At 52.6% G+C, this 26,975-nt stretch overlaps 1 protein-coding gene and 1 non-coding gene across 2 annotated transcripts; both read right to left on the reverse strand.

The window, feature by feature from the left end:
- Window positions 1-5,587: 5,587 nt before the first annotated feature.
- On the reverse strand, window positions 5,588-26,387 carry LOC120375925 (zinc finger protein 3-like; the record flags this gene model as incomplete). Its single annotated transcript, XM_039496947.1, has 2 exons — window positions 26,371-26,387; window positions 5,588-6,356 (listed from the first exon to the last, which is right to left on the reverse strand). Coding segments are annotated over exons 1-2 (786 nt in total), but the record flags the coding sequence as incomplete, so codon positions are not given.
- On the reverse strand, window positions 21,960-22,053 carry TRNAI-UAU. Its single transcript has 2 exons — window positions 22,016-22,053; window positions 21,960-21,995 (listed from the first exon to the last, which is right to left on the reverse strand). It is a non-coding gene; the product is annotated as a tRNA-Ile (tRNA).
- Window positions 26,388-26,975: the final 588 nt, after the last annotated feature.

The raw sequence follows: 26,975 nt of genomic DNA on the forward strand, positions 1-26,975 counted from the left end.
ATAACACAAGAACTAGGAGGGGTCACCAAATGAAATGAATAAGCTGCAGGTTTGAAATGAACACACTTCCCTCAATCTGCTGGCAATGCTTCTACTAACGCAGCCCAATCTGCTGTTAGCCTTCTTGGCAACAAGGGGACTGTTGACTCATATCCAGCTTCTCATCCACTGTAATCCCCAGGTCCTTTTCTGAAGAACTGCTACTTAGCCAGTCGGTCCCCAGGCTGTAGCAGTGCAGGGGATTCTTCCTTCCTAAGTGCAGGACTCTGCACTTCTCCTTGTTGAACCTCCTCAGATTTCTTTTGGCCCAATCCTCCAGTTTGTCTAGGTCACTCTGGACCCAAACCCTGTCCTCCAGCGCTTGGATTCACAGAGTGAAGAGCACATGTTCCATGATTTCATATGGCAGAGTTTTATGCTATAGGGAGCTTTCCCTGTGTGAATTTGACAGGTGAATCAACATAGAGACATATTGTGACCCTTCTCAGGGAGCTGAGGGCTGAGAGTTTCCTTGTTGCCCCCTTCCACTAGGAAGACGGAGTTTTGCATTTGGCAGCTGGATGTTAGTGACCAAACTCATCCAGCCCGTCAGGCACTCAAAGACCCTCCTCTGAGCTACAGCAGCCACCCTAACCCCTGAGTTCCTTCAATGTGTCCCCCTCTGGGGTCCAGCCCGGCTCACCAGATACTCAGAGAAATCCCAGATTCTTTCTGCCCAAAGCAATGGTAGATCCCAGGTTACTAGTTTTACTGTGGACCACTGCTACTGTATCTCACACCGCACTTGTGTATAGTTATCAAACAAGCAGAAATTTATTTAACAACCGATAGAGATTTAAACAAACGTGAGTGATGGAAACCAACTGTTACCAACTAAATAAAATCAGAAAATGCAACCTACACTTAATAGTTACCTTTCCTATCTAAGTAGATTCTCACCTCACACTTTAGTCAATTTCACTGATTCCTAGTCCCTAGTATCAGAGGGGTAGCCGTGTTAGTCTGGTTCTGTAGAAGCAGCAAAGAATCCTGTGGCACCTTATAGACTAACAGATGTTTTGCAGCATGAGCTTTCGTGGGTGAATACCCACTTCTGCTTGCATCCGAAGAAGTGGGTATTCACCCACGAAAGCTCATGCTGCAAAACATCTGTTAGTCTATAAGGTGCCACAGGATTCTTTGCTGCTTCTAGTCCCTAGGAGCCACAGCCCTGCCTTTCATGAAGTGCCACTGGTCATTAGGAATCTCCTTGGTGAATGGACCCAGAGTGTTTTTCTCCACCCTGTTAGGAACTGAATCAGTCTTTTGTCTTTATTCACAGAAAGGATGATCTCCTCAGTCTCATATTGTCCTTGTCATGTCCACAGGGTTTCGATGTCTATAATTTGTCTTTGATGGTTTTCCATTGGCTTTTCTGGGTTGGTGCAAAGGCTGACAATGGAGCAATACATCACAAAACTGGCTAGCAAGGGACGGGTGCCAATTCCCTCCCACTGGAATGGGCCGTCCCCACCAAGAGCTATGGTTGGGGTGACTCACTTTCACAACAATACCATATGGGCATAATTTTCCATGTACTTACATTACCCCTTAACTATGACTCGGACACACCTCTCGCAGTGATTAGGAGTATCAATAATTTACAAGCTTTCAGTAGAGATCTCACTGCTATGCTTCCTGGATAACTATCATAAAAGCAGTGTATTAGGTGTGGGGAGTTTGTCAGGTCTGAGACAGGAGTTGCTTGTGAAGACCTGTGACCCCCTTTGCCAATTGGCACCAATGAGCTTTTGTCACAGATGCACTGAGCTATACAGTCACATCCTGATAGAACAGAAAGGCCAGCACAAAAAAACAGATAGAGGAACAATAAGATACTAAAATGACAATGGCTGGAACTCTCCATTTCTCTCAGTCTTTGCATTCATGGGCACTAAGAGCTGTAGCTACAGCTGAGGAACCAGGTGAGCGGACAGCTGGCTCAGCCCTCCATACGAGTAACTTTCTCACACATAGGGAGATGGGTCAAATTTGGAATTGATGTTAAGGCTGTGTCTACACTTCAAACACTGGAAATATTCTCCTGACAACCTAACACTGTCTACACTGGGGCTCAGGTCACATTAACTACTTCTCTCAGTGGAGAGGACTTTTCACACCCCTGACAGATGTGCTCTGCCAACACAGCTTTTCAACATCGACCAGCCTTTAGCTGGCTTATTGACCTGAAAGGCAATGGATTTCAGTCTTTCTTTATATTGATGGTTGATGAGTGCAGCTGTCCTACCTGCTGGACACATCCTGTGACAGATGTCAGGCCTTTCCTTTGCAAATTAGAGAAGTGGGGAAGACAGTGACCCTTACAGTCTAAGTTGGTAAAAATTTATACAACTTATCACCTCGAGTAGCTTTCCTTTGAATAGAAATTGACTTAGAAACTAAACAAAATAAATTCTATTTGAAAACACAAAATATTAAAATGTATACTGGGCCAATATTCTCTTATACACACTTTCTCTCACACATTCTCCCACCCCAACCTTTGGAGTGAGGTTTTCCACCAGAACTCCTTACACTACAGGGGGTAAATTAAATCAAATTAACTTTTCAAGATTAGCCACCATTTCCTGTACGACTAACAAAACAAAACAAAAAAAGACAACTTTCAGTTTTCCAAAATACTTCAGATTATCACACATTTAGTCTCTTCTTCTTTAACCAATAACTTCACCAATAATCTCATTTTAATAGATGATAAAAACATATTCAAAGATCACAAATTCTTATCATATATGTTAGTTTTCTTCTAATGCCCATTGCCAACAACTGAACCTTGGCTCAAGATGTGGTTTGTCCCAACCACTTCTGAGAGTTCATATATCTCAGGATCTTCTACAGTATGTGTTGGTGGAAGGGGTCTCCTATGTGGGAATCTTTGCATCATGAGGAAAAATACCTCTCGTGTCACACTTTTAATCTTTCAAAGTGAGAGAAGATAGAGAAGTGATGTAAATGCATAAAACACAAGAGAGAACTGTCTGGTCTACACTAAAGACATTTATCGGTTAACTATATTACTCCGATGTGTGAAAAATCCACACCACTGAGCAATGTAGTTACACAGCCCTAACCCCCTGTGTAGATAGCGATACATCAGCAGCAGAACTTCTCCTGCCAAAAGAGCCACTGCCGCTTGCGAGGGTTGGACTAATCAAGTCCGATGAGAAAAATCTCTCCCATTGGCTGAAAGCGTCTGTAATAGCAGCGCTACAGCAGCGCAGCTACATTGGTGCAGCTGCACCAACATCAGCTTTATTGTGTAGCCAGAGCATCAGACACAAAACCATAGAATCAGAACTCAACATGCGAGTATCCAGAAGTCTGAAATTGGAGCCTGATACATTCATTGCCTCATTGGTTACCATCATTTCTACAGCCTTGAAGTCCTTGTTACCCAATCAGGCAGCCAGTTTGGGATCCACAGGGAAGGAATGTCCTTTGAAGCTCTCTCTCTTTGGATCCAAATGGTAAAGGATGATTGTTCTCAATGTAACCTGGCATCCTTTGGAACTGTAATCAGTGACACTGAACTAGGAAATGGAGTTGTACAAACAATTTTCCTTGGGTCATTGGTCACCATAGCTTCCTTTACTGGGGTGGAAACCAAGAACTGGGTGTGGACTCTCTCAGCCCCAGCTCTTTCCAAATCCTTGGCCTTGGGTAGGGTAAATTTACACTTCTCCGAAGTAGAATCCTTTACAAAACCACTCCAAATCTCAGCAGTGTTAGTGAGGCTTACCAAAACATGGAGGCTTACCAAAACATGCCCAGCTTTTCTTTAATTTGGTGGCACAGTTCCAGGCAAGGGACTGGATACAGGGCTGGATCACAATCTTCATTAGTGACCAGAGTTGGAGTTTCTATTAAAAAATAGCTATTTTTCTGCAGCTATTAGATTTCCAAAACTGATTTGATTCGATATACATTTTTAGCACCTACAAAGGATAAATTCAACAAAACTCCACTTCTATTTCCTCAACATCTGCATCATGAAGGGCAGCATCTCCGATACAATAAGATTAGCTAGGAAAGAACTTCTGTAGGGCCTGGGTTACAAAGGCTTTGGAACCAAATACCTGGGCACTGTGCCTAGTTCAAAAATCACTTACCATGGAATTTTCTCCCCAGAACATCTGGGACAATATTGACTTAAACAATTGAACTACACTGTGATCATATGCACTTCCTTCAGTTAGTTGGGGTTCTGCTGTTGTTCACAATTTCTGAGTAGAGATTTTAAATCACTGCTGTTTCTTTGTTAGCCTGTCCAGTAAATTGGAGAGTTCTCTAACGCTGACAGAACTGCACCTCAACCTTCTCCATGACATCGTGCAGGGATGGGGAAAAAGCAAAGCTGAAGTGAGAAATGATGACTTTAGCAAATAGTCATTTGTCTTAAATTCTCCAATAAATCTAGCTACATCCTATCAAACTGAACTACTATCCAATTGAGTGACCAAACAGCCTTCAGGAAAGATAGAAACCCACATCACAGAGAGCTAGAATACATGGCAATGAAAGTGTGAAGGGAAATTCCACAGCAGGTTACATCTGATTATTCAGAATCAGGACAAGAGATTCTCCCATCACATTCTCCTCTGATCCATTCAAACATACTTCACTCAGCACTGTCTCAATAGCCAGTTATGTTATTTACAAAATTTTTAGTATCCGAGCATTGCTATAATTTGGGACAAAACCACTCACACCTTGCCAGAAGTGGCTTTACCAATAGATGGAACCTGGGATTTAAACTCCCAATGAGCACACTGTGTTTGGGATCCATTTGAATTCCCCTTCCAGGTCTTTGACACTTTCATCTCCAGTCAGAGCGACTCTGAGATAAGATTAAAGAAGTCAAAGCATCATCTCCAAGCACAGACAGCTAAGAACTGTTCCTCACAGGACACTTTGAGAAGTGAATGGATAGAATGTGATGATGATAACCTCTGCATGGCTCAGACAAAAGGTAACAGTTCTGCAGTGATGGGGAAGAAGGGAATCTCTGCGTCTCCCCATCTCCTTCCAGTGTCACAGAGGCTGAAATTACACTTTTTTTTCCTGCCCCTGCTCCTCTTCATTTAACTATAATTTGAAAAATTCCCATTGTATCTGCTCTTCAGCACAACCCAGAGCAACGTGAGAACAATTGGCAATGATACAATCTGTATCACTGGTGACCAACAATAACTTTGAAATAGGAAGAATAGTATAAATGTGATGCTCCCTGGTTCCTGATAGGAAGGGCACACTCGAATTACTCATGGGATAATGGAGTTGATAGAAAGGACAAATGGGTCCACCTCAAAACAGGGCAAACTGCAAAAGGCAAAAATGGGCCCCTCATCTGGTCAAACTGAGGGATAACCATGCTGCAAACAGTTCAAACAGCTTTAAACGTTACTATGTGGGAATCAGGAAAATTATTACAGAAAAAAAAGTATTGATAGCCCTAGAGGTGTTTATGTTGTTGATCTCCCTTGCAGATTCTCTGATGACTAACATGGGCTAAGTGCCCACAGAAGGTTTTCCCGCACTCACTGCATTCATAGGGCCTCTCCCCTGTGTGGATTCTCTGATGTTGAGAAAGGCCTGAGCGGTCAGTAAAGCATTTTCCACACTCACTGCATTCATAGGGCCTCTCCCCTGTGTGGATTCTCCGATGTGTAATAAGGTCTGAGCTGCGACTAAATTTTCCCCCACATTCACTGCATTCATAGGGCCTCTCCCCTGTGTGGATTCTCTGATGTTGAGAAAGGGCTGAGCTGTCAGTGAAGCATTTTCCACACTCACTGCATTCATAGGGCCTCTCCCCTGTGTGGATTCTCTGATGCCTAATAAGGTATGATCTGTCAGTGAAGCATTTTCCACACTCACTGCATTCATAGGGCCTCTCCCCTGTGTGGATTCTCTGATGGGTAAGAAGGCTTGAGCTGCGATTGAAGGTTTTCCCACACTCACTGCATTCATAGGGCCTCTTCCCTGTGTGGATTCTCTGATGCGTAATAAGGTGCGAACTGCGACTGAAGGTTTTCCCACACTCACTGCATTCATAGGGCCTCTCCCCTGTGTGGATTCTCTGATGGGCAAGAAGGTTTGAGCTGCGACTGAAGGTTTTCCCACACTCACTGCATTCATAGGGCCTCTCCCCTGTGTGGATTCTCTGATGCGTAATAAGGTGTGAACTGCGACTGAAGGTTTTCCCACACTCACTGCATTCATAGGGCCTCTTCCCTGTGTGGATTCTGTGATGCTTTATAAGGATGGAGTAATCACATAAGTTTTCCACAAACTCACTGCATGTATTTTTTCTCTTTCTGCTGAGGATTTCCTGTTGTGTTGTGGTTTCCTTGAGGTCCTTCTGAGTTTCCTGACAGGAAATACATTTACCCACTTTCTCCCCTGGCTGGTTTCCCTGCTCTCCTTCTGGTCTGTGCTGAATGTCATGGGATTTTTCCTGCTTATGACTCCAGGACACATTCCTTTTCAATCTTTGTGATAATGCTCTGTGTTTATCCACTTGCTCAACATTTTCCTGCTGAGAATTCTCCTCCTCTTTCTCACATACCATTGTGTCACCTGCTGTGAAAGAGACAGAAACCTCAAACAGGGATGGAAAGGGGAAGGTCAAACCAATACAAGTACTGGAGAGAGGTCAAATAAAAATCAGGAACTGAACTCCCCCAAGTTCTTCCCCAAACAGGAGAGAGGAGGGGATCAATTCAGGCTTCACATCCCATCCAAATTCACAGGGGGAAGGGAGGAAGCTACTGCCTGGTGTCTGCTAGTGTCTACAGGAAGCCATGAGCTATATTTACCCTAAGGATACGACCCCTGCTAGGGACAATATTGAACTGAGAGACCTTCCAAGGGCATTGTAGGGCATCCCAGATGTTTCCTTCAGGCACTTACAGATTCTGAGTTGGTTTAATATTTCCTCACCTGTGCAGGGAACTCTCAGGATCTCTCTTTCCTCTGAACCCTGGAGGTCTGGGACCCATGGCTCTTCCCCTTGTTCCAGCTGGGAGATCACATCAGGTTGGGAAATTGGAAACCCTGCTCAGATGAAAGAAAACAAAGGAGGTCACTTGATTTCATAACTTTGTCATAAAAAACATTCTATTAATTTAACTTCAGTGCTTAGTGTGACGGTGTGCCTGGGGCAGTCCACACTGAAAATGCCAGGGTCAGGGCAGGATGAAAAGGAGAGCAGATGCTCCCAAAACTGGTGGTTAACACTGAAGTTAAACTCAACGACCAGTCACAAACTGTGCTTCTGATCCCACACACGGGTTATCGAGAAGCTGAAAAAAGAAATCACACGGCCCCCTTTATTGCATTCCAGTTCTCTGACTCCCAATCAGCACCTAGGTCCAGTACAGTGAGAGGTTATTTAAAAACCCTGCTCATATACAAAATGTTTTTCTGACCCCAAAAGGTCAGCCACATTACAAGATCACTATAGGTTTGGATCTTACCCAAAAGACCACACTGCCAGCCAATCCTTTAGCATGGAAAGACAAGACAGGACACGACACAAAAAAAGTTGTTAAATGGAAAAGCAGTGAGATGCATTCCCAAATCTATATATCAGGTTATTAGCAGTATTGTTGAGCTGCTGGCTTGAAAGTCCGTCTGGAACACATCCACAAGTTCGATGGGTCTTTCAGTCCTTTGTTCCAGGCTTCAATTTGTAGAGAAGTTGCTCCAGAGGTAGGAAGAGGGATTGAAGACAAAATGGAGATGATGCAGCTGCCCTTTATATTCCCTTTGCCATGTGGCTTGTACTACCTGTGTCCCAAACACAAGCTTCACAGCACAGGGCATGGAAAAGCCTCGGAAGTCTCAGCACACAGACATACCCCTGCATGTCTTGCTGACTCAATAGGTTTATGCCCTTGATCAGGGATGGGCAAATTACGGCCCACGGGCCACATCCAGCCGACAGGACCGTCCTGCCCAGTGCCTGATTTCCTGGCTGGGGAGGCTAGCCCCTCCCCCGCAGCCACGCCACCGCGCAGGCAGTGCGCTCCTGCAGGGCAGGGCTGTGCGCTCCTGCTGGGCAGTGTGTCTGGCTCTGCGTGGTCCACGTGGCTGCCAGACACGCTGCTCTGAGCGGCATGGTAAGGAGGTGGGGGCGTTGGATAAGGGGCAGGGAGTCCCAGGGGGCAGTCAGGGGACAGTTGGATGGGGCGGAGGTTCTGGGAGGACGGGGGCTGGATAGGTGTGGGAGTCCCAAGGGTCTGTCAGTGGGCAGGGGGGTGGACAGAGGTCAGGGCAGTCAAGGGACAGGTAGCAACGGGGTTGGGTAGGGGGTGGGGTCCTGGATATGAACCCATATCCACACCCCTGCCCCCTGACAGACCCCGGGACTCCTACGCCTATCAACCCCCCCAGTTCTCCATCCCCTGACCGCCCGCCCAACCGTCCCCTGCTCCCTGTCCCCTGACTGCCCCCCAGGACTCTCTGCCCCTTATCCAACCCCCGGCCCTGGCCCCCTTACCACAGCCACGCTGCCTGCTGCAGCTAGACACGGGGTCCCTCAGGAGCGCGCAGACCAGCCCCCTTACCATGCCACTCAGAGCAGTAGGAGCTCGCAGCCCCACCGCTGCAGCACTGCCCAGGAGCGGTGGGCCAGAGCGCTGAGGGCGCGGCATGTTGAGGCTGCAGGGGGACAGCGGGGGCGAGGGGACAACAGGGGAGAGGAGGGGAGGAGAGGGGACGGGGGAGCCTCCCCGGCCGGGAGCTCAGGGGCCGGATGTGGCCTGCGGGCCGTAGTTTACCCACCCCTGACTTACACGTTAGTTTGTAAAAAGAACAGGAGTACTTGTGGCACCTTAGAGACTAACAAATTTATTTGTGGTTTATCTGCATTTCTTTTGTAAACAATTCTGACTTTTATGACTTGTTACCTGTAGTCACTTAAAATCTTTTTTTTTGGTAATTAACAATCTTGTTTTATTGTTTTATCCAACTAGCGTGTTTGGATTAAAGTGTGTTGGAAACTGCATTTGGGATGTAGCGGGGTGGACGTCCGCTCCTGCTCTGAAGGGTTAAAAACAGCCCTGGGAGGGGGCTGTGGCTGGAGAAAGCAGCTTTTAGGCTGGGCTGATTGGGGGAAGTGGCTGCAGCTGGGGCCACGCCCCAAACAGACTCAGCTGCCCTATAAAGGCAGAGAAGCCAGGGGCAGATAGAGTCTCTCTCTGTTTGTAGAGGGAGATGGGCCTGGCTGCAGGGAGCTGGACACAGGGTACCTGAGTGGAGCAGGGCTGGGGAAAGGCAGAGGAGCTGGGGAGCTCCAGCCTGGAAAGACCCAGGCTGCGGCCCAGCAGAAGGCAATAGGTACTGGGGGGCTGCAGAGGGCAGCCCAGCGGTAGGCAAAGGCAGCAGGTCCAAACCCTCCTTGCCAGTGATGAGTGGCTGATACTGCAGCCTGCCCCAGGGTGTGGGGCTAGACGATGACTGGCCTTATACTGAGCCGAGGTAGGAATAGTGGGTGGGAGTTCCCTGGGGAGGGGAGACCCCAAGACTGAGGGGTTACTGCCAGAGGGCAGCACCCCAGGTAAAAGGGGCACCAGGTCCAGGGAGGGACATGGGGGGCCAGAGGACAGGTGGATCACCGGCCTGCAGAGGGTGCGCTGGAGCTGGAATGAGCTAATTCCCAGAAGTCACCAGCAGGGGGTGCCGCAGGGGTGAGTCCCCTCATCTACATGGGATAACAAGGCTGGTGCATGTCAGTTTCCACTGATGAAATGACAGACTTCATATGAGCTTGCAGTGTTCAGTACTGTGCTGGACAGGGAAAGATGCACATTTCTGGGGGAAGTCTGGGAACAGAGACTTTTCTGGGGTTTTCCTGTGCTGCACTGTAACTCCTGAGTCGCTGACTAGCAGCACTAAATAATGTGTAGCTGGGAGCGAGTTACATGCTGGAGACTGTGTGTTACCTGCCCAGGAGCGGCTGCTCTCACAGTAAAACAGTGTAAAAGTCACCCCAGCTTGGGAAACTGAGGGGACACAGCTGTTCAACACTCCAGATTGCACTGTGCTTAATGTCACAGACACTCAATTTCAAAGAGGCTCCCAAAACACAGAGAAAGTAAATCCATGTCCCAGAAATCCAAGACTCCAGAGAGAGGGCAAGTCTCCCTGCCACTGCTTCTTGCTGACGGAGAGGTCCAGAGACAATGAGAGAGTCCTGGGGAAGCTGGGAACAGTAACCATGGGCTGGTGGGGTTCAGTGGAGAAAGGGAACAGGAAGGGCAGGGATAGTACTGAATGCAGGATCTCAGCAGTACTAGATGTCAGGATAGCACATAGTGCAGCCCATTGGAAAACATAATCCCAACTAGACATACAAAATGATGAGGTGTAAATTAGCTGTTTCCACTCAAGAGAGAGATCTTGGAGTCATGGATAGTTCTCTGAAAACATCCACGCAATGTGCAGCGGCAGTCAAAAAGCGAACGGAATGCTGGGAATCATTAAGCAAGGGATAGAAAAGACAAAAAATATCATATTGCCTGTATACAAATCTATGGTACGCCCACATCTCGAATACGGCTGTAGGAGCTGGATTTTATAATGTACTGTGAGAATGTAATGTATGATTTGATTTCATCCTGTCAGCCACCCTGTTTGAATAGCAGAAAGGAATGACAGACCAGAACAATCCTTCTGACTGATTATGGTCATCTTTTGTTTTAGGATAAGTTACACTGTCTACTATGGTTTCCTCTATGTATTACAAATTAGGCACTCTAGTTAAATCTACATGTCTTTGTTTTAAGGTTTAGTAAATAAGAGACAGGATTCTCGATTGTGTCTATGTTAAGTAGATTAGAGAAACATTGAAGGCAAGGTTTCATTTGCAATGCCTTTTTGCTCGATATAAAACACTACTGTTTGTATTCTCAGTGGGTTTGTGTGAATGAGGATGTATGCATCAGGAAAAGAGAAGGTGTAAAGGCCATTGTTATAGCCAGAGTCAAGGAAGAAGGAGTCAAGAGACTTAAAGGACATCAAAGAATCATCAACGTGCATTCATAACAAAGGGCAGATTGATGACCCTGAGGTCAAGGCTGGCACCCCTGAGGACAATTGATTAAATCAGAACAAAAGGACAGGCTGACCCTCTCAGAGGTGCACTGGAATGTTTACACCAGTTAAGTAGTAACCGATCACAAACAGATACAGCAAAATCCATAGACTTCAACAAAGGCAAAAACCCTATAAGAACCAGGGTGTTTGGCCATGGGAGTTTGGGTTCATCTTGCCACACTCCCGGAGCATTGGATTGCGACCGACAAGAGCCCAGCCCCACACTCGTGCTCAGTGTAATTGGCCATTAGATTGACTCGAGCTACAACAGACTGGTAACTATGAACTGCTCTGGCAGAGGGTGTGTGTGTGTGTGTGCGCGCGCGCGTGTGCGTGTTTATCTTCCTCTATAAAGATCCCGTGTGCTTTGTAGGAGCATAACACTGCGTTCAGATGTGGTTGCCCCATCTCAAAGAAGTTTACTGTTGCAAACAGGAGATATTTGACACTGTGCAATATTGTTCCTGTGTTCTGCAGCAGGGGAGGGTCTGTGGCAGTGTGTGGGTCCCTGGCATATTGGGGTGATGCAGAGACAGGACAGAGCAGAGGTGGCATTGTGGGGCTGGCGTGAACCGTATCTCTTCATTTCCCCTTCCAAGAACTGAGGGGACAGGAATCCTTACCCAGCGAGGTCACATTCTCATAGTTCTCCTGCATGACGTCTCTGTAGAGGGCTCTCTGAGCAGGGTCCAGCAGAGCCCACTCTTCCCTGGAGAAATACACAGCCACCTCCTTGAAGGTCACTGGCCCCTGAAAGAGCAAGGGTCCAACACTCAGTACCTGATGTCCCACTCACAGCCCCACTATTTGTGGGGGAGAGAAGTCAATCAAATGCAAGCTCTGGGTGGATCACAGTCAGAGTCCCACCTCCACCCCACTCAGAGCATCCTGGAAACACCAGGTTAAGGGGATGAATACAGAGCCCCTTTTCTCTCCCAGCAGATCCATCACACGCCTACTAGCCACAGACGGATAAAGGAGATGGAGCCCCTAGCAGGGACCAGGGAGAGCTCCCTCGTAGGAAGCCCAACACCCTCCCCATTGTGAGGAGCTGGATATGAAGGGAGGGGAATCTCCCCTAAACCTCACTGGTGGGTGCCCCCTTCATATCTCACAGCGGCTGGTCAGTCAGGTCAGGCTCCAGCACTGGGAGTCTGGTCAGTTTTCCTAGCCCGATGTAGGAGGGTTATTTTCTGTTTCACAAATTGGGGTATTTCCACATCCTAATCTCATGGGTCTGTTCCTAGAATCTGGGCCACTCATTAAACTCCCCCCAGCAGGAATGTCACAAGCTGTCCTCCTCCCTTCCCCACCCTGTGCATTTCCTGCCCGGCTCCAAACCAGACTGTGCAAATCTTCCCATCTCCGGTGTATTTGCTGTCCCTCTCCCTCCTGCAGGAACCCATCAGCAACCCCCCGACAATCCCTACCTGAACAGGCTCCTCTGCAGCCATTTCTCTCCCCTGTCCCACGGGAGGATGGGATGAGCTAGAGCGAAACATGGACGTCATTCTGCAGCCTGGGAGGGTGAGAAGGGCAGTTGTGGAGGTTTCAGCACAGGCTTTAGTTAATTTCACATCACAATTCCCCCAGGCCCTTTCCCTGCAGACAGACATCCTAGATTCTGCCATCCTGGGAAAATGCTCAATCTCTGTATTACAGTGTGGAGCTGGCCCCTCCTGCCAGGCTAAGCCCACAGAGAGATTTTTAACCTTCCTTCTCCCTCTCCCAATCTCATAACTAAGTCTCTGAACACAAGGCTAGAAAAGAGCAGAACCCAAGGAGTCACTGTGGGGGATTCCCTCTGACACTGACCCCACGGCAGTCACACCTCAGCAGGGGGAATATGGAGTCAAGAACCAGCTTTTCCTCTGTCTGATCCTTTTCTTGATCACTGGAAAGTGGTTCTGCCCAGGAATGCTGCAATACATGGGTCTGGGTGGACTAGAGAGCTGGAAATCTCTCCCCCCCACTCATTTCTCCCACTGCCCCTTTCAGTCTCTCCTTCCCCTGTCCTCTCTCCCTGCCCCTCTGGCTGGGACAGTCCCATTCCTGGGGGCTTTGCTCTCCCATGGCTGGATTTGCTCCTGGCAATTGCTAATGGGAGGAGAGGCTGTTTGTGCAGAGTCACTTTCTTGCCAGTCCCCAGCACTTTCCCAGAGGACTTTCAGTTACCTGGAGTCTGTGGTAGAATTTGTATTAACAGGGCCCAGGGCTGCCCCAAGGGGCTAGGACCAGCTGGAGAAAGTCATCACCTGGGCCAGGCAGAGAAGCAGCTTTAATTAAGGTCACATCCCAGCACAGAGCCCCCTGGGGGAGCAGCAGCTGTTAAGCCTGGTCTCCCAGATCACAATGGAGGCTGCAGCGTCTGACCCAGGAAGCTGAACCCCAATATCCCGGGCAGAGAGGGACAGAGCGTTTGAGCAGCTTCCCTCCTTTAGCTCTCTGGGGAGAGCAGCTAATGAGAGCCCCTCCTTGCAGGGAGAACTGCTGATCTCATTTGCCCCACTGTCCATCTGGAGTCACTCCTTGTCTTTCCATGCAGTGACTCTGGATTAACAATGGTCTCAATGAAAGCAGATTTCAGAATGAATGAGTCCAGAACGCTGTGGAAGAGACCATTGTGTGGCATTTCTAGCCCCCTTCCCACCTGCCGCACCCCCCAGATCTAGTATAAGGACTCGGGGCACAAATTTTCCCAATGGAACTGGAAGGTCCTGGAGTTTTCAAGATGTTTGATAAGTGGATAGAAAGTTATCCTGGTGACTGGGCCTGGCTGGGGAATGCTGGGATGTGCTTGGAGTCAGGATTCTGGCACAAGCTGATCAGAGAGAAGGAGCATGGTTAGTAGCAGCCCCCAGAGCCTCCATCCAGGGCCCCCCAGACACCCCCAGTACCCAGAGCCCAGACCCCGCAGCCAGAGTCCCACCAGATATTCCCTGGGACCCAACCCCCAAAATCCCTGAACAGGGACTCCAGATACCCCTCAGCACCCCACTGGCCAGAGAACCCCCACCAGACCATCACTGGCAGGCTGGGAATCCTAAAGGTTCCCCCCACCAAGAGCCCCCAACAGCCAGGGACCACCCCCGCAGGGGACCCCTCACTGGGAATTCAGTCCCTCACTGCCTGCCCAGGATTCCCCTACTGCCTGCCTAGCAGGGGCGGCTCTACCGTTTTGGCCGCCCCAAGCAGTCATGCGCGGGAGGCGCCCCGGAGCCGCGGGAGCAGCGGACCTCCCGCGGGTATGACTGCAGAGGGTCCCGCGTGGCTCGGCTGGACCCCCGCGGCTGCGGACGGTTCGCGGATCCCGCGGCTCCGCTTGAGCTGCCGCAGTCATGCCTGCGGGAGGTTCAGCCGAGCCGCGGGGACGCCCCTCCGCAGTCATGCCTGCGGCAGGTCCGGTCGTCCCGTGGCTCCGGTGGACCTCCCGCAGGCATGACTGCGGCAGGTCCGCCGGCCCAGCCTGCCGCCCCCTAGATTTGGCCGCCCTAGGCACCAGCTTGTTTTGCTGGTGCCTAGAGCCGCCCCTGCTGCCTAGGACCCCCACCTGTCCTCCAGCAGGACCTGCCAGGCCGTTTGCCTGGGACCCCCTGATGCTTTACAACGGGACCCCTCCCTCTGCTTGCCTGGCATCCCGACCTAGCGCTTGGGACTCCCCCACCCAGTTCTGTGCATTGGGCACGACTGAGCCCCTGGCACAGCACCAGGCTCCCTCCAGCCCCCTGCCCCGCCTCCCCAAGAGACACCCACCCTCACTGTTCTGCACCCACAAGTCCCCAGCGATACCCACCTCCAGGACCCACAGCCTCAGGGCTGGGCACATCAGAACCCCCCCCCAAACCTCCAGAACCCACCAATTTGAGTAGGGTACCCCCTGCCCAGTCACCCAGAGGCCTCCCCCTCCCACAATACCCCTTCAGCTCCAGCTGCAATCTCCCCACACAGACACCCCATCCCCTACCCCAGCAACAGTTACCTCACTGTGTCTGCTAAGTGGATAGAAAGTTATCACTGCCTCCTGCTGGCCAGTCACACGGGCAGAGGGATCCCTGGGCGGTGCTGCTTTAACAGGAGAATGGAAGGGCAAGAAAGGTCCATGCCCTGTCACTAGCTACATCTTCGCACTGCGGGAAGCAACCCCTCCCAGAGACCATTTGTCATGGGCTTTGGGACACTTCTGGACGCACGCTGCACTCAGAGTGACCTCCTCACCCAGTGCCAGCTGGAGAAAAGAAAAGGGTCCAGCCAACTCTCCTGTTACCAGCTGGGAACCACTGATCCCCCAAACAGGGGGAGGCCTCTGGGTTTGATGGGTATTAAATACGTTTAGAGAGGAAAGTGGAAAATCAGAGGGATTTTATATCAGTTGTTGATACGAGGTAAAATCTGAGTGTTTCACATCAATATCTGATAACTGAATAGAGAGAAAATGGGCAACATTTGCCAACATTTTATATCCATGTTCAGGAATCTGAGAAAAGGTGTAAATTTGAGATTTTCTTAGTATTTTATAATTAGAGAGACAGGGAAAAATCTCAGGCCATAGTCATTTAGAAATAGACAATTGGAGAAAAAGTGGGGCTTAGGATAATTTTTATCAATCTTTGAGATTTGCAGAGAATACGTGTCAGAAACTACACAGTTGATAACATGAGAGGGGGGAGGGATAGCTCAGTGGTTGGAGTACTGGCCTGCTAAACCCGGGGTTGTGAGTTCAATCCTTGAGGGGGCCATTTAGAAATCTGCAGTAAAAATCTGTTGGAGGATTTAGTTGGGGATTGGTCCTGCTTTGAGCAAAGGGTTGGACTAGATACTGCCTGAGGTCCCTTCCAACCCTATGATTCCATGAACACCACCAAGATCTGAGGGGATTTTATATTACTGTTAAATAACTAGAGGGAAAAGGGGGGCTGTTGGACTGGATTTTATATTACTATCCAATTCATATACACAAAGTGATGGCTCCCCCCACCATTCCCACGGGCAGCAGGGAGCCCTGTGAGGAGCTGCTTTAAGAGGGCAAAGGGGAGCTGGCCGGTCCCTGGAGGAGGGAAGGGGGCAGCAGTGGGGGATGGGCAGGTGGTAGTTGGGGGCAGTAACTGGGAAACCGGGGTCCGGGCAGCCCCACGGGGACACGTGCCTCCGCCCCCGGCAGAGAACCGGCATCTCACCCCCGCCCCCCCGCCAGGGGCAGCCACGTGCTGGGGACTGACCCGGGGCAACAATTTCCCACCCGGACAAGGACAAATCGCTGCAGGTAAAACGGGGGGGGGGCCCCCCCATCGGAGAGATTTTAAATGGACATTGGAGACTCATGGAGAGACCGGGGGGGGGGGCAGGGGAGCCGAGAGAGCGGAACGGGGGGGGGCGAATCTCCCCGGATGTTACAGCCCGAGCGAGACCCCGAGAGAGAAACGGGGCAGAACCGGAGAGACTCTGTGCCGGGGGCGAGAGGCGCAAACAGGGACAGGAGCCAATTAACCCCCCGCCCCACTCCCCCCCTCTGGCTGCCCAGAGACAGTTCAACCCCCGCCCCCGCCCCGCAACTCCCCGGGGCGGATCCTGCTGCAGCTCCCGGGGCCGAGGCGGCTCCGAGGCTTCTCCCAGGTTCCCCGGGGCAGAGTCACGTGCCCGCCCCCCCCCCCCCCCGGGGTCTCACTCACCGGCTCACACGGAGGCGGCAGCAGCAGCTTTGTTCTCCCGCCCCCAGCGGGGCTCGCACGGAGCATGCGCAGTTCCAGCTGCTGACCCCTCCCTCACCCGGACTGGGGAGGGCGGACGCGCCCCCGGGGCAGGCTGGGAGATGTAGTTTCGGACTCTTAGTGGAAAGGAAGTGACGTCGGCGAGGGAGGCGCGCTGGGAGCTGCGGTTCTGCCTGGCTCGTGCGGGGCCGTTGGAGCCTCTCCCGGGCCGGAGAAGGTTGCTGGGGCTCTGGGCATGCGCAGATCGCGGCGGGAGAGACCTTCATTAACCCCCCCGTGCCCGGCCCCGACCCCGCTGCGGAGCTGCAGCCTCCGGGTCCCGGGGGCGGGGCCGGGCGGTGACTCCGCCCCGGTGTCCGGGGTGGGGGAGGGAAACCCGGCATCTCGCAGCGGGGGTCCCGGGGGCGGAGCCAGGCAGGGGTCCCGCGGGGGCTGGGAAAGGGCGGGGAAGTGTCGGTGCAGCCCGGACATGGCCGGGAGCCAGTGACCCCGGGGAGCGGGAGAGAAAGGGGGCTGAGATCCTCGGATTTACCGCTGCCCCCGTGGGGACCCTCCGCCCCCGCCCTGCCCCCTTTCTCCTAGAGAGCCACGAGCAGCCCCAGGGTGACCCCTCCCCAACCCCTGAGAAGGTCCCTGTCCCCCCCCCCGATTGGGCCCCATTTTCTCTCCCCTTCGCCAGTGCCCAGCTCCCCCTGGGGCTGGTGGGGCTCTGGGGGTGTCTGGGCCCCTGGCCAGGGACTCTGGGGACTGGGGGCCAGGGAAGATCTGGCAGGACCCTGGCTGGGGGTGTCTGGGGGCTGTGGGGTCTGGGCTCTGGGCACTGGGGGGTGTAGAAGGGCCTTAATGGAGAGAAAAGATTGGGTATTAAAGCAGAGAAAGGCAGAACAAGACCCAATGGCTGGACGGTGAAAAGAGACAAATTCATATTACAACTAAGGCACAAATATTCAACAGCGAAGATGATTCACCACAGGAACAAGCTACCAAGGAAAGTGGTGGATTCTCCATCTCCTGATGTCATTTCATGAAGACTAGATGCCTTTCTGGAATGTGTTTGCCCCAAAAGTAGCTCTTGTGTCATACAGGAGGCCTGTGATATGCAGGGGGTCAGATTAGATGCTCTAATGGTCTCTTCTGGCCATAAAGTCGACTAATTTCTGAAAAACTGAGTGTAGCATTGGGAGCAGCGTCTGATGTTTTCCTGTCTAGCCGGCTTGCTGCCTAGAACGAACGCTCCTTGAGTGGGGTGATCCACAGGGAGTAGCTCAAACCCCCAAAGTGCCTGGCCAGGGGCAGGACATTAGCACAGCAAGGGGTGGGTGTGGCAGTGACATCACAAAGGCCTTTTGCAGGACCTCAGACTATTGGTCAAAGGTGGTGGGGAGGTGGTGACCTCACAGAGAGATGCTGACATCAGCCAGGCAGGACAGGGGGGAGGGGCCAGGGAAACCTCAGAGACCCCTGTGGCTTTGCTTCAGCAAGTCTCCTTCTCCAGGTCTCTCTTTGAGGACTGAGAGAGTATTCGGGTTCACGTACGTGAGCGCCAGGAGGAGCCTCTTTCGACTTTTCTCCTTCTGTTTTCCTGATTTTACTAGAAAACAGCCGTTCCTGTTTAGAAGGTAAGAGCCTCCTTGAGGTTTGAAACCTGTTCAGTCTGATCCATCTGGTGACAGTTGAATTCTAGGCATGGAGCTTAAGGAGGCAGAATTTTATTCTGCACCTGGCATTTTGTCCCTTAGAATCACTGGGGACATTAGGGTTTGTCCTTTTGGTTTCACCTTTTCCTCCATCCCTCCTTTCTCTTTGTCTCTTGCTTCTTTTGTCCTTTCTCTTGTTCCCCTCCCAAGACCAGGAGTTGTTTGTGTGTGTGTGTGTGTTTGTTTTTGTGTTTGTTGCGGGGGAGCAGTGTGGTTTTTTCCCCGTGAAGCCAGCACCAGACCTGGCACCACCCCCAGCTCTGCCCCCTTCCTGCCACTGCAACCCCATCTCACCTCCTGACCCTGGCTGGGCGCCCCTGGCCCCTCGTAGCAGGGGGCTGTGCAGGGGGGTCTCCTTGCAACCATGAGTGGGTGTCTGGTGGGTGCTGTCACCTCCGCCAGAGACCCCCCAAGAAACTCACTAGCTTCCTCCGCATGCGGGGAGGGGCTCCTACTTTCTGTCTTGGGGGCGGGGGAGATTCCGTGATGTCAGAGCCCATGGGGGGAGGGGTTCGAATCACGAGTCTGGAGTGGCAGGGCAACCCCCTCCCCCAGTCAGATTCTGCTAGGGGGCTGGGCTGGGATCTGTAGGGAGGAAGACACAGGAAAAAGCAGCCGCCACAATGGAACCCAGGAGTCCTGGCTCCCGGTCCCCCTGCTATGACCTCTAGACCCACCTCTGCTCCCAGAGCCAGGGATAGAATCCAGAGGTCCTGGCGCCCAGCCCCCTCCCTGCTCTGACCACTAGACCCCACTCCCCTTTTAGGCTCGCTGCCTCTTCTATCCACCCACCCCACCTGTCCATCCCTTTGCTGCAGGTTTCTGGGGTGTCACCCCTGCTCTGCGCTCCCCCAGTGCAGCCCAAGGCTTTTCCTCCCCCCAACCACACATCCTCTCCCCCCTCATGCTGGATCGTCTGCTTGGCCCCCAACCGCCTCTCGGGGCGCGCTGTGCGGCGTGGCTGGGGATTGTGCAATAGCCCAGCACCAGGCAACGCAGAACGTAAACCACAGGCCCTGCCCTGCCCCACCGCACTGGAGCTGCCTTCCAGGTGCATTGGAGCTCAGCGCCCTGCACCTGTGCCCTCCTGCCCCACAAGGGGTGAGCTGCAGCCCCACCATGCTCTGCAGAGGGGAGAAGGGTCAAGCCAATCAGCCCATTTAGGATGGGGGAATCAACACCCTTTTTTCTGCACAGCCACTGACCATCAGCGGGATTCCTCCTTCTCCTCCCTTCTGTGCCTCAGTGCAACTAAATCTCTGTACCTAGACAGCCGGTCCGTCCGCTGCACCCCAATCCCCCATGCCTGAGCCTCCCTGCCAAAGCCCTGCACCTGGCTCCAGACAATTAAGTCTCACGTGTCGCTGGGATCTCGACTTCTTGTGCCCAGAGAGTCTCAACCCCCCTCAGTAGATGACCTGAGTCTGAGAAACACAGTGCCCGTCTTCTTTAAAGAAGTACTTGGAGAGTTTTTTCTTGTGTGACCACGTGGCCTAATGGATAAGGTGTCTGACTTCAGATCAGGCGATTGAGGGTTCGAGTCCCTTTGTGGTTGTGCTTGTCCAGTTTTACCTTTGGGCTGAACGTCCTGCTACCTTCAGGGCTGGAACCTCTTCTTGGCCGCTCAGGCCAATGCTCTGGCTTCAGCTAGAGCCCAGGAAAGAAGTTGGGGGTTGGGTGTCACAAAGGCTGGGGCATGAGCCCCAGGTGCTTCCAGTCTCGCCTTTGCCCTTCCTGACTTGCCAAAGAAAATGGGCGGCTGCCCGGGCTAGCGTGTGGAGCAGTTTCCCTCTTCCAAGTGTGCGCCTGTCCCTGTGCTGGACGGGGGTTGCTACATAGCGCCTTGGGAGCCTGGGTGTTTCTCTGCTTCTCGCCAGCTGGGGAACAGCCTCTTGGGGTAAAATCTCCTGCCCCACTGCAAAAGTGAGCACCTGGAGTGGGAACGGTCAGAGGCCCCACCAGGGGGGCTGGCCCTGCTTTCCTACCGTCTTGTGATGTTGGCCACAGAGCATCAGCAGCCGCCCTGCATGCTGGTCTGTGGGTGGCCTTCAGTGGGTGTTTGGCATGGCAGGGAGCAGGCTGGCTAGGGGACTTTGTTGCTGTCTGCTGGCCACGCATAGGCATGGTCCTCCCCTCCTCTGAACAGCCAGAGTGAGTCTGTGCTTAGAAAGCAGAGACACAGGAGACTCCAGACAAGAGGGTGAGAAAGATTGAGAAAGGACCTATGAAGACAGCCCACACTACAGGGACACTGCGTGGTTAAGGGACGTGGAGGCACCAAATTGCCCCAAATTTCCTGGTGCCCTATGCAGCTGGGTACTGCTCCAGCGGCGACCTCGATCCCCCGGCTGGCTGAGCCGGCCAGGAAAGCTGCCCCTGCCCCTGCTCCGCCTCTTCCCCACAGCCCCCCACCCCTGGTCTGCCCCCACCACCCTTTTCCCACCCCTGCTCCACCCCATCCCCCCCCCCCACTCTGTCCCTTCCCCTGAGCTACATCCCGGTGGACTGCAGGAGGGATCAGGCGCCCCCTGCACTCACCGGGCGGTGGGAAGTGGAACGACCTGGCCCCAGCCTGCTCTGCTCCACCAGCTCCCAGCCGCGCCGCTGGTGAGTGCTGGGGGGTGTTTCCCCCCCAACTTCCAAGGCTGGGAGCAGAGTGCAGCAGGCTGGGGCTGGATCACTCCACTTCCCGCCGCCCCGTGAGTGTGGGGTCAGGCCTGCCCTGCAATTACCGGGCGGCGGGAAGTGGAGTGACCTGGCCCCAGCCTGCTCCGCTCTGCCAGCTCGGGCTGGGGGACGGGGGTGCCGTGTAGGGCACCAAAATGTCTAGGGACAACCCTGAATAGATCATTTTCCCACAGGGGCCGATGGCTGTTAGAATAGAGAGATTCAGGCTGCCTGCACAGATCTAGACTGTAAGAACTGCGGTGTCAGAGCTGGGAAGGGGGACACTGGGGAACAGACTCTGTCGGTGTATAGAGATAAGCCCGACTGGTGTGAAGGGCTTTGGAATCTGCTTGCTTGGAAACTAACCCCAGTAACCATCCCTTTGTCTGAGCTTCCGACTTCTGGTCTTTTGCTGCTTGCTGTCTGCGTGACAAGAGCCAGGGAAGTGGGCGGGGGAAGGGAAAGCCCTCTAACAATGGCTCCTTGCTCCTCTCCCTCCAGGCTCAGGGGTCAAGGTTGGGCAGGACTCCAGGCTCTGCTTGAGGGATCCTGGCACAGGGGCGGGGGGTGGGGAAGAAAGGATGGTAGATTCTGACCTGTGCTCTGGAGAGGAGGTAATAGGTGAAGGGGGTGTTTTTGACTCTTCCCTTCCTCAGAGTCCCCTGGGCTGGAATTCTACATTCCACAGGGCCAAATAACAGGGTGAAGCCACTTGGCTAATGAAAACCAGTGCTTCAGGTGAGGCTTGAACTCACAACCTCAGCATATCTCCTCTCAGCACTGCCCTATAAGTACTGTGCGCTAACCAATTGCGCCACTGGAGCACCTGCTAGTTATCATTCTCTGAGACGCCCTAGGCTGATACAGGCGAGGAGCGACCCCAAAACATTCTCAGTGGGGCTGAGAGCAGGTAGCGACAAGTGTTGTACTTGGTGGGGTGGATTCTTCTTAAGGGTTCCAGGTCCCATTTCACCCTTTTGTTCTTCCCTGTGTAATAACAGAGCTGGTTAAGACTCAATGGAGAGTCTTGCTGCAGACCAAAAGATCTGAAATCGCTGATAACCAGCTCTAAGCATTAGTCCTGCTTTGGGACAGTGTCTCTCATGCAACAAACTGCCCAGTCTGTGCTAGCAGTGAGGCTCCCTCACTAACAGCTGAAATCAGGGAGAGCTGAGTGAAGTGCAGGGCCCCAGGGGTGCCTGAACAGGGGGAAACAACACCCCAGGGCTTTTAAAAATGGGAGGGCTCTGCCTTGCCACTTTGTAATGACCGTAAGGGCGAGTGAGGGTGGGGAGGGGGCGGAGAGCAGTGAGCGGGAGGAGGGGTCTTGAGGTAAGAGGTAGCGTAGGAGCGGGGCCTTGGGGAGAAGGGAGGGCAGGGGCGTGGCCTCGAGTGGAAGGGGTGGGGCTCTGGTGGCTGCTACTTTTAGGCAGGGCAAGTGCGGGGGGCAAGTGGGGCAGTTTGCCCCACAAGCCCTGGCCAAGAATCCCTTCCCTGGCTAGAGGCGCCTTTTTAATTTTTACTCACCCGGCAGCAGTCCGGGTCTTCGGCAACACTTCAGCGGCGGGTCCTTCAGTTCTGCCGAAGACGCGGAGCGAGTGAAGGACCCGCTGCCACTGAAGACTCGGACGCCATCCAGTGAGTACAAGCGCCACAGCGGGTGGCACCTTTTTTATGTCTGCTCCCCCGCTTTGCTGCAGGCCCCCGAATCCTCTGGGCGGCCCTGCTTTTAGGGAGCCTGTTCTGCTCCTGGTGGGACCACAAGGTGTCAAATGGTGCCTGGAACCATTAAGAAGGATCCATCCCACCGAGTACAACACTTGTCGCTACCGGCTCTCACCTCCACTGAGACTGTTTTGGGGTCACTCCTTGCCTGTATCAGCCTAGGGGGGTCTCAGAATTATAATTAACAGGTGCTCTAGTGGTGCAATTGGTTAGTGCACAGTACTTGCAGGGCAGTGCTGAGAGGAGCTATGCTGGGGTTGTGAGTTCAAACCTCACCTATGGAGCACTGGTTTTCATTGACCACATGGCATCACCCCCTTATTTGGCCCTGTGGAATGTAGAATTTAAGCCCTGGGGACCCTGAGGCAGGGGAATAGTCAAAAACACCCCCTTCAATTATTACCTCCTCTCCAGAGCACAGGTCAGAACCTGCAATCCTTTCTGCCCCCCTCCCTCCTGCAGCCCCTGTGCCAGGATCCCTCAAGCAGAGCCTGGAGTCCTGCCCCTGGCGTCTGTACTATTGACAAAGACTAAGTGACAGGGACAAAACACTCAAATCCCGCCTGGTGCGGGGAGCCAGGTTTGCTCTTCAAATTCTGTCCTTGGTACATTTCCAGGCCTGGGAATGTCCCACAACAGCATTTAATGGGAAGCTGCCTGCAGAACAGTTACACTGCACAGAGCTCCTGTGGAGGAGGGGTGGGAATTAGTAACATTTTGAGGATCGTTTGGGAAATGAGCCTTTGCTGACAAGGTTTGTCTCTGTCCATATTTCACCTTCAGGTGTTATGTTGAGGGATCTTTAGTGTATTTTTGGGAGGTTAATAACTATCTCCTCAACTTTATTTACTCAACTTGAAAATTGGTGTCACTTGATTTTTGCATCTCCCTGTGAAAATACAACTGACACGTGTGGCTTTCTACAGGGGGTCATGATGTTAAAGTTGGGAATTCAGTCTCTGTACTTCTGGGGGGGGGGTTGCTTTTTTACAGCTGCCTCACGGCCAGGCACACCGGGCTGTTAGCTGAACCCACTGTCCTTGCCAGGGCCCCTGCTGAACCCTGGGCGGCTGCACTGCCGTGCTGGGGTGACTCTGCAGGTGGAGAAGCTGCTGTGGAGCAATGTAGAGCAGGTGCAGGAAGGAGACGGGGTCACTATTCACATTCTGAACTGCACAGTTTTCACTCCCAGCCCCTCAGTCCCAACCCGCAGCCCCCTGGGCTCCCTGCTGAGCTCCCCAGTCACTGTGCGGCTGGTGCTCCTGACTCCCGACCTGCAGCCCCTGCTATCCCAGCCCTGACTTCCAGACTCACAGGTCTGCTGGTGCCCCTCACTCCCGACCCGCAGCCCCCTGGGTTCCCCCCAGCTATAGCGGTGCCCCTCACTCCTGACCCACAGCCCCCTTGGCTCCCCACTTTGCTCCCCAGTCACTGCGTGGCTGGTGCCTCTCACTCCTGACCTGCAGCCCCCTGGGCTTCCCTCAGATCTACCGGTGCCCCTCACTCCCGACCCGCAGCCCCTGCTATCCCAGTCCTGACCTCCAGACTCACAGCTCTGCTGGTGCCCCTCACTCCCGACTTGCAGCCCCCTGGGCTCCCGCTGAGCTCCCCAGTCACTGCACTGCTGGTGACCCTCACGCCCGACCCGCTACACCTGCTATCCCAGTCCTGACCTCCAGATTCACAGCTCTGCTGGTGCCCCTCACTCCCGACCTGCAGCCCCTGCTATCCCAGTCCTGACCTCCAGACTCACAGCCCTACCGGTGCCCCTCACTCCCGACTCGCAGGCCCCTGGGCTCCCTCCAGGTCTGACGGTGCCCCTCACTCCTGACCTGCAGCCCCTGCTATCCCAGTCCTGACCTCCAGACTCACAGCTGATTGCTTTGAGAGACTGGTAGTGAGTTGGGTGTGGTGGCTGGAGAACAGACAAAGTGGTTACTGGTTTATGATTTTCTGTTTGCTCCTTTCGGGTAAGGGAAATAGGGAAAGAAAAATAAGCAAACTAATGAAGAGTGAAGAGCAGAAGAAGCTGGAACTGCACAGGTTGCAAGTTGCTGCCCAGAAAGGCTGAACACTGGGCGCTGGGAAAGTCTCTGTTAACTAAGAAGCCCCCTGAGCTGAGTGCATCCCAGTTTCAGTGAACTGCAGAGGGGGTGTCTCAGCACAAGAAAGGAGGAAAATGACTACCAGAGAGGCAGCTACTTAACTAGAGCTGGCCAGACTGGAAGCAGAAGAGAAGGCAAAGGACCGGGAGTTTCAATTGAAGCTCAAAGAAGCAGAGGCACCTGTGCACAGAAGGGCTATGGAAGCAGAGGCAGCCAGGGAGGGAGCTGCTCACACAAGAGCCTTGGAGTTAAGAGACAGAGAAATAGAGGCCCAAACTGAGGCCCAGAAGCATGGACTGGCTGTTATGGAGTGGAAGAGACAAAACCCTCCAGCAGCTGGCTCCACTTCCCCAAAAATCCACAAATGGGAGTGACTATGTCCACAGTATGATGAATCCAGTGATATTGCTGAATATTTCATCACCTTTGAGAGACTCTGCACCTCTGTGAAATCCCTGGTGGTCAAAAAATGGTCACATTGGTAGCCAAATTGACTGGAAGAGCTATGGACATATTGAATGAGATGCCTATTGATGATGCTACAAACTATGGTAAATGTAAGGAACTAGTTTTAAAACAGTTTCAGATTACACCTGAAACCTACAGGGTTAAATTCAGGAGTCTTAAGAGAGGATCTGGATTCAGTAATGTGGCTTATGTAAATGAAATGAGAGATTTGTTAGATACGTGGGTGAGGGGAAAAGACATTACAAGCTTTGAAGGAATGTGTGATTTGGGCCAAGGGCAGGCATGGTTGCAGTGCACCCTTCCTTGCCAACACCTCAAACACATGCCTGAATTTAAAACCTTCTCCAAAGAGGCAGAACAATCTGCATCAGAGCACTTACGAGGGTACACAAAGGAATTGGGAAATGTAATAGACACTAAACAAGCTAAATTGTGTGAACAAAACCTGTCCGCTGTAGATTTGCTGTTAATCTGGGGGTCTTTTGCTACGTCATCAAGCCCAAGGAGTTAATACTAGTGGTAAACGCTTTAAAGATGTAGGACATACCTGTTTTGTGGGGAAAAAAAAACTTTTATACGTGCTAGGGATGGTGACAAGACAGTCCCACAAGAATTGTTTCTTTTCATCTCATACCTGTAAACAGGCTGGAAGCTTGGCACAGCAGCAAAAGCATAACAGGCCTACGCTGCTGTGTGGGAGGGGAAACTGAGGCACACTGCCTTATGCCATTGGTGGCTAAATGCCAAGACACCTACACGTTAACAGATATTGCTGTCTGCACTCTCTTAGCAATACCACACCCCAACATGTTTTCAGGCAGCCGGGGACCAGGAACCCTATACCTTGCTAGACCACCCATGTAGGACATCATACAGTTTAAAGGTTCTGAAAGGGGGTGTGACCAGAGACAAGCAGGGATTTTAGGTGTACCGCCTCTACCATGGACAGTGTCCAAGCCTCTGGCAGTAAGTTCAGGAGGAGGGTGTGACATTGCGCACACCCCCCCACCCAGGCCCGCCCTTCAGCATTCCTGGGGAAAGACCAACATGGCCAACGTGACTTTGGGCCAGTAGGTCAACCAAGGGGGCTGTCTCCTGGGTTTACTCGGAGTTCTGCAGCTGGGCTGCAGCCAGGCACAGGAGGGCGCCCTCTTGGTTGACCTACTGGCCCAAAGTCACTTTGGGGTTGGTCTTTCCCAGGGATGCTGAGGCACAGGCCTGAGGGAGGAGACTCAATCCCCCTCCCTCTTGGTCAGGGCGGAAGAGGCGGCTGTAAGAGCGGCCAGGTTCCTGAGCTGGGTCTTCCAGCATTTGGGGAGGGTGGAGCTGACTGGGGCATGGTGCTGGCAAAATGCCTCAGGGCGCTGGCGGGAGGAGCAGGCCAGGGCCAGGGCTGGGGGGAGAGAGAGAGAGACCAGCAGGTTTCCTCTATTGTTTCCTGCTCTCTT

The sequence above is a fragment of the Mauremys reevesii genome, linkage group 12, assembly GCF_016161935.1.
Source record: "Mauremys reevesii isolate NIE-2019 linkage group 12, ASM1616193v1, whole genome shotgun sequence".
Lineage (NCBI taxonomy): Eukaryota > Metazoa > Chordata > Testudines > Geoemydidae > Mauremys > Mauremys reevesii.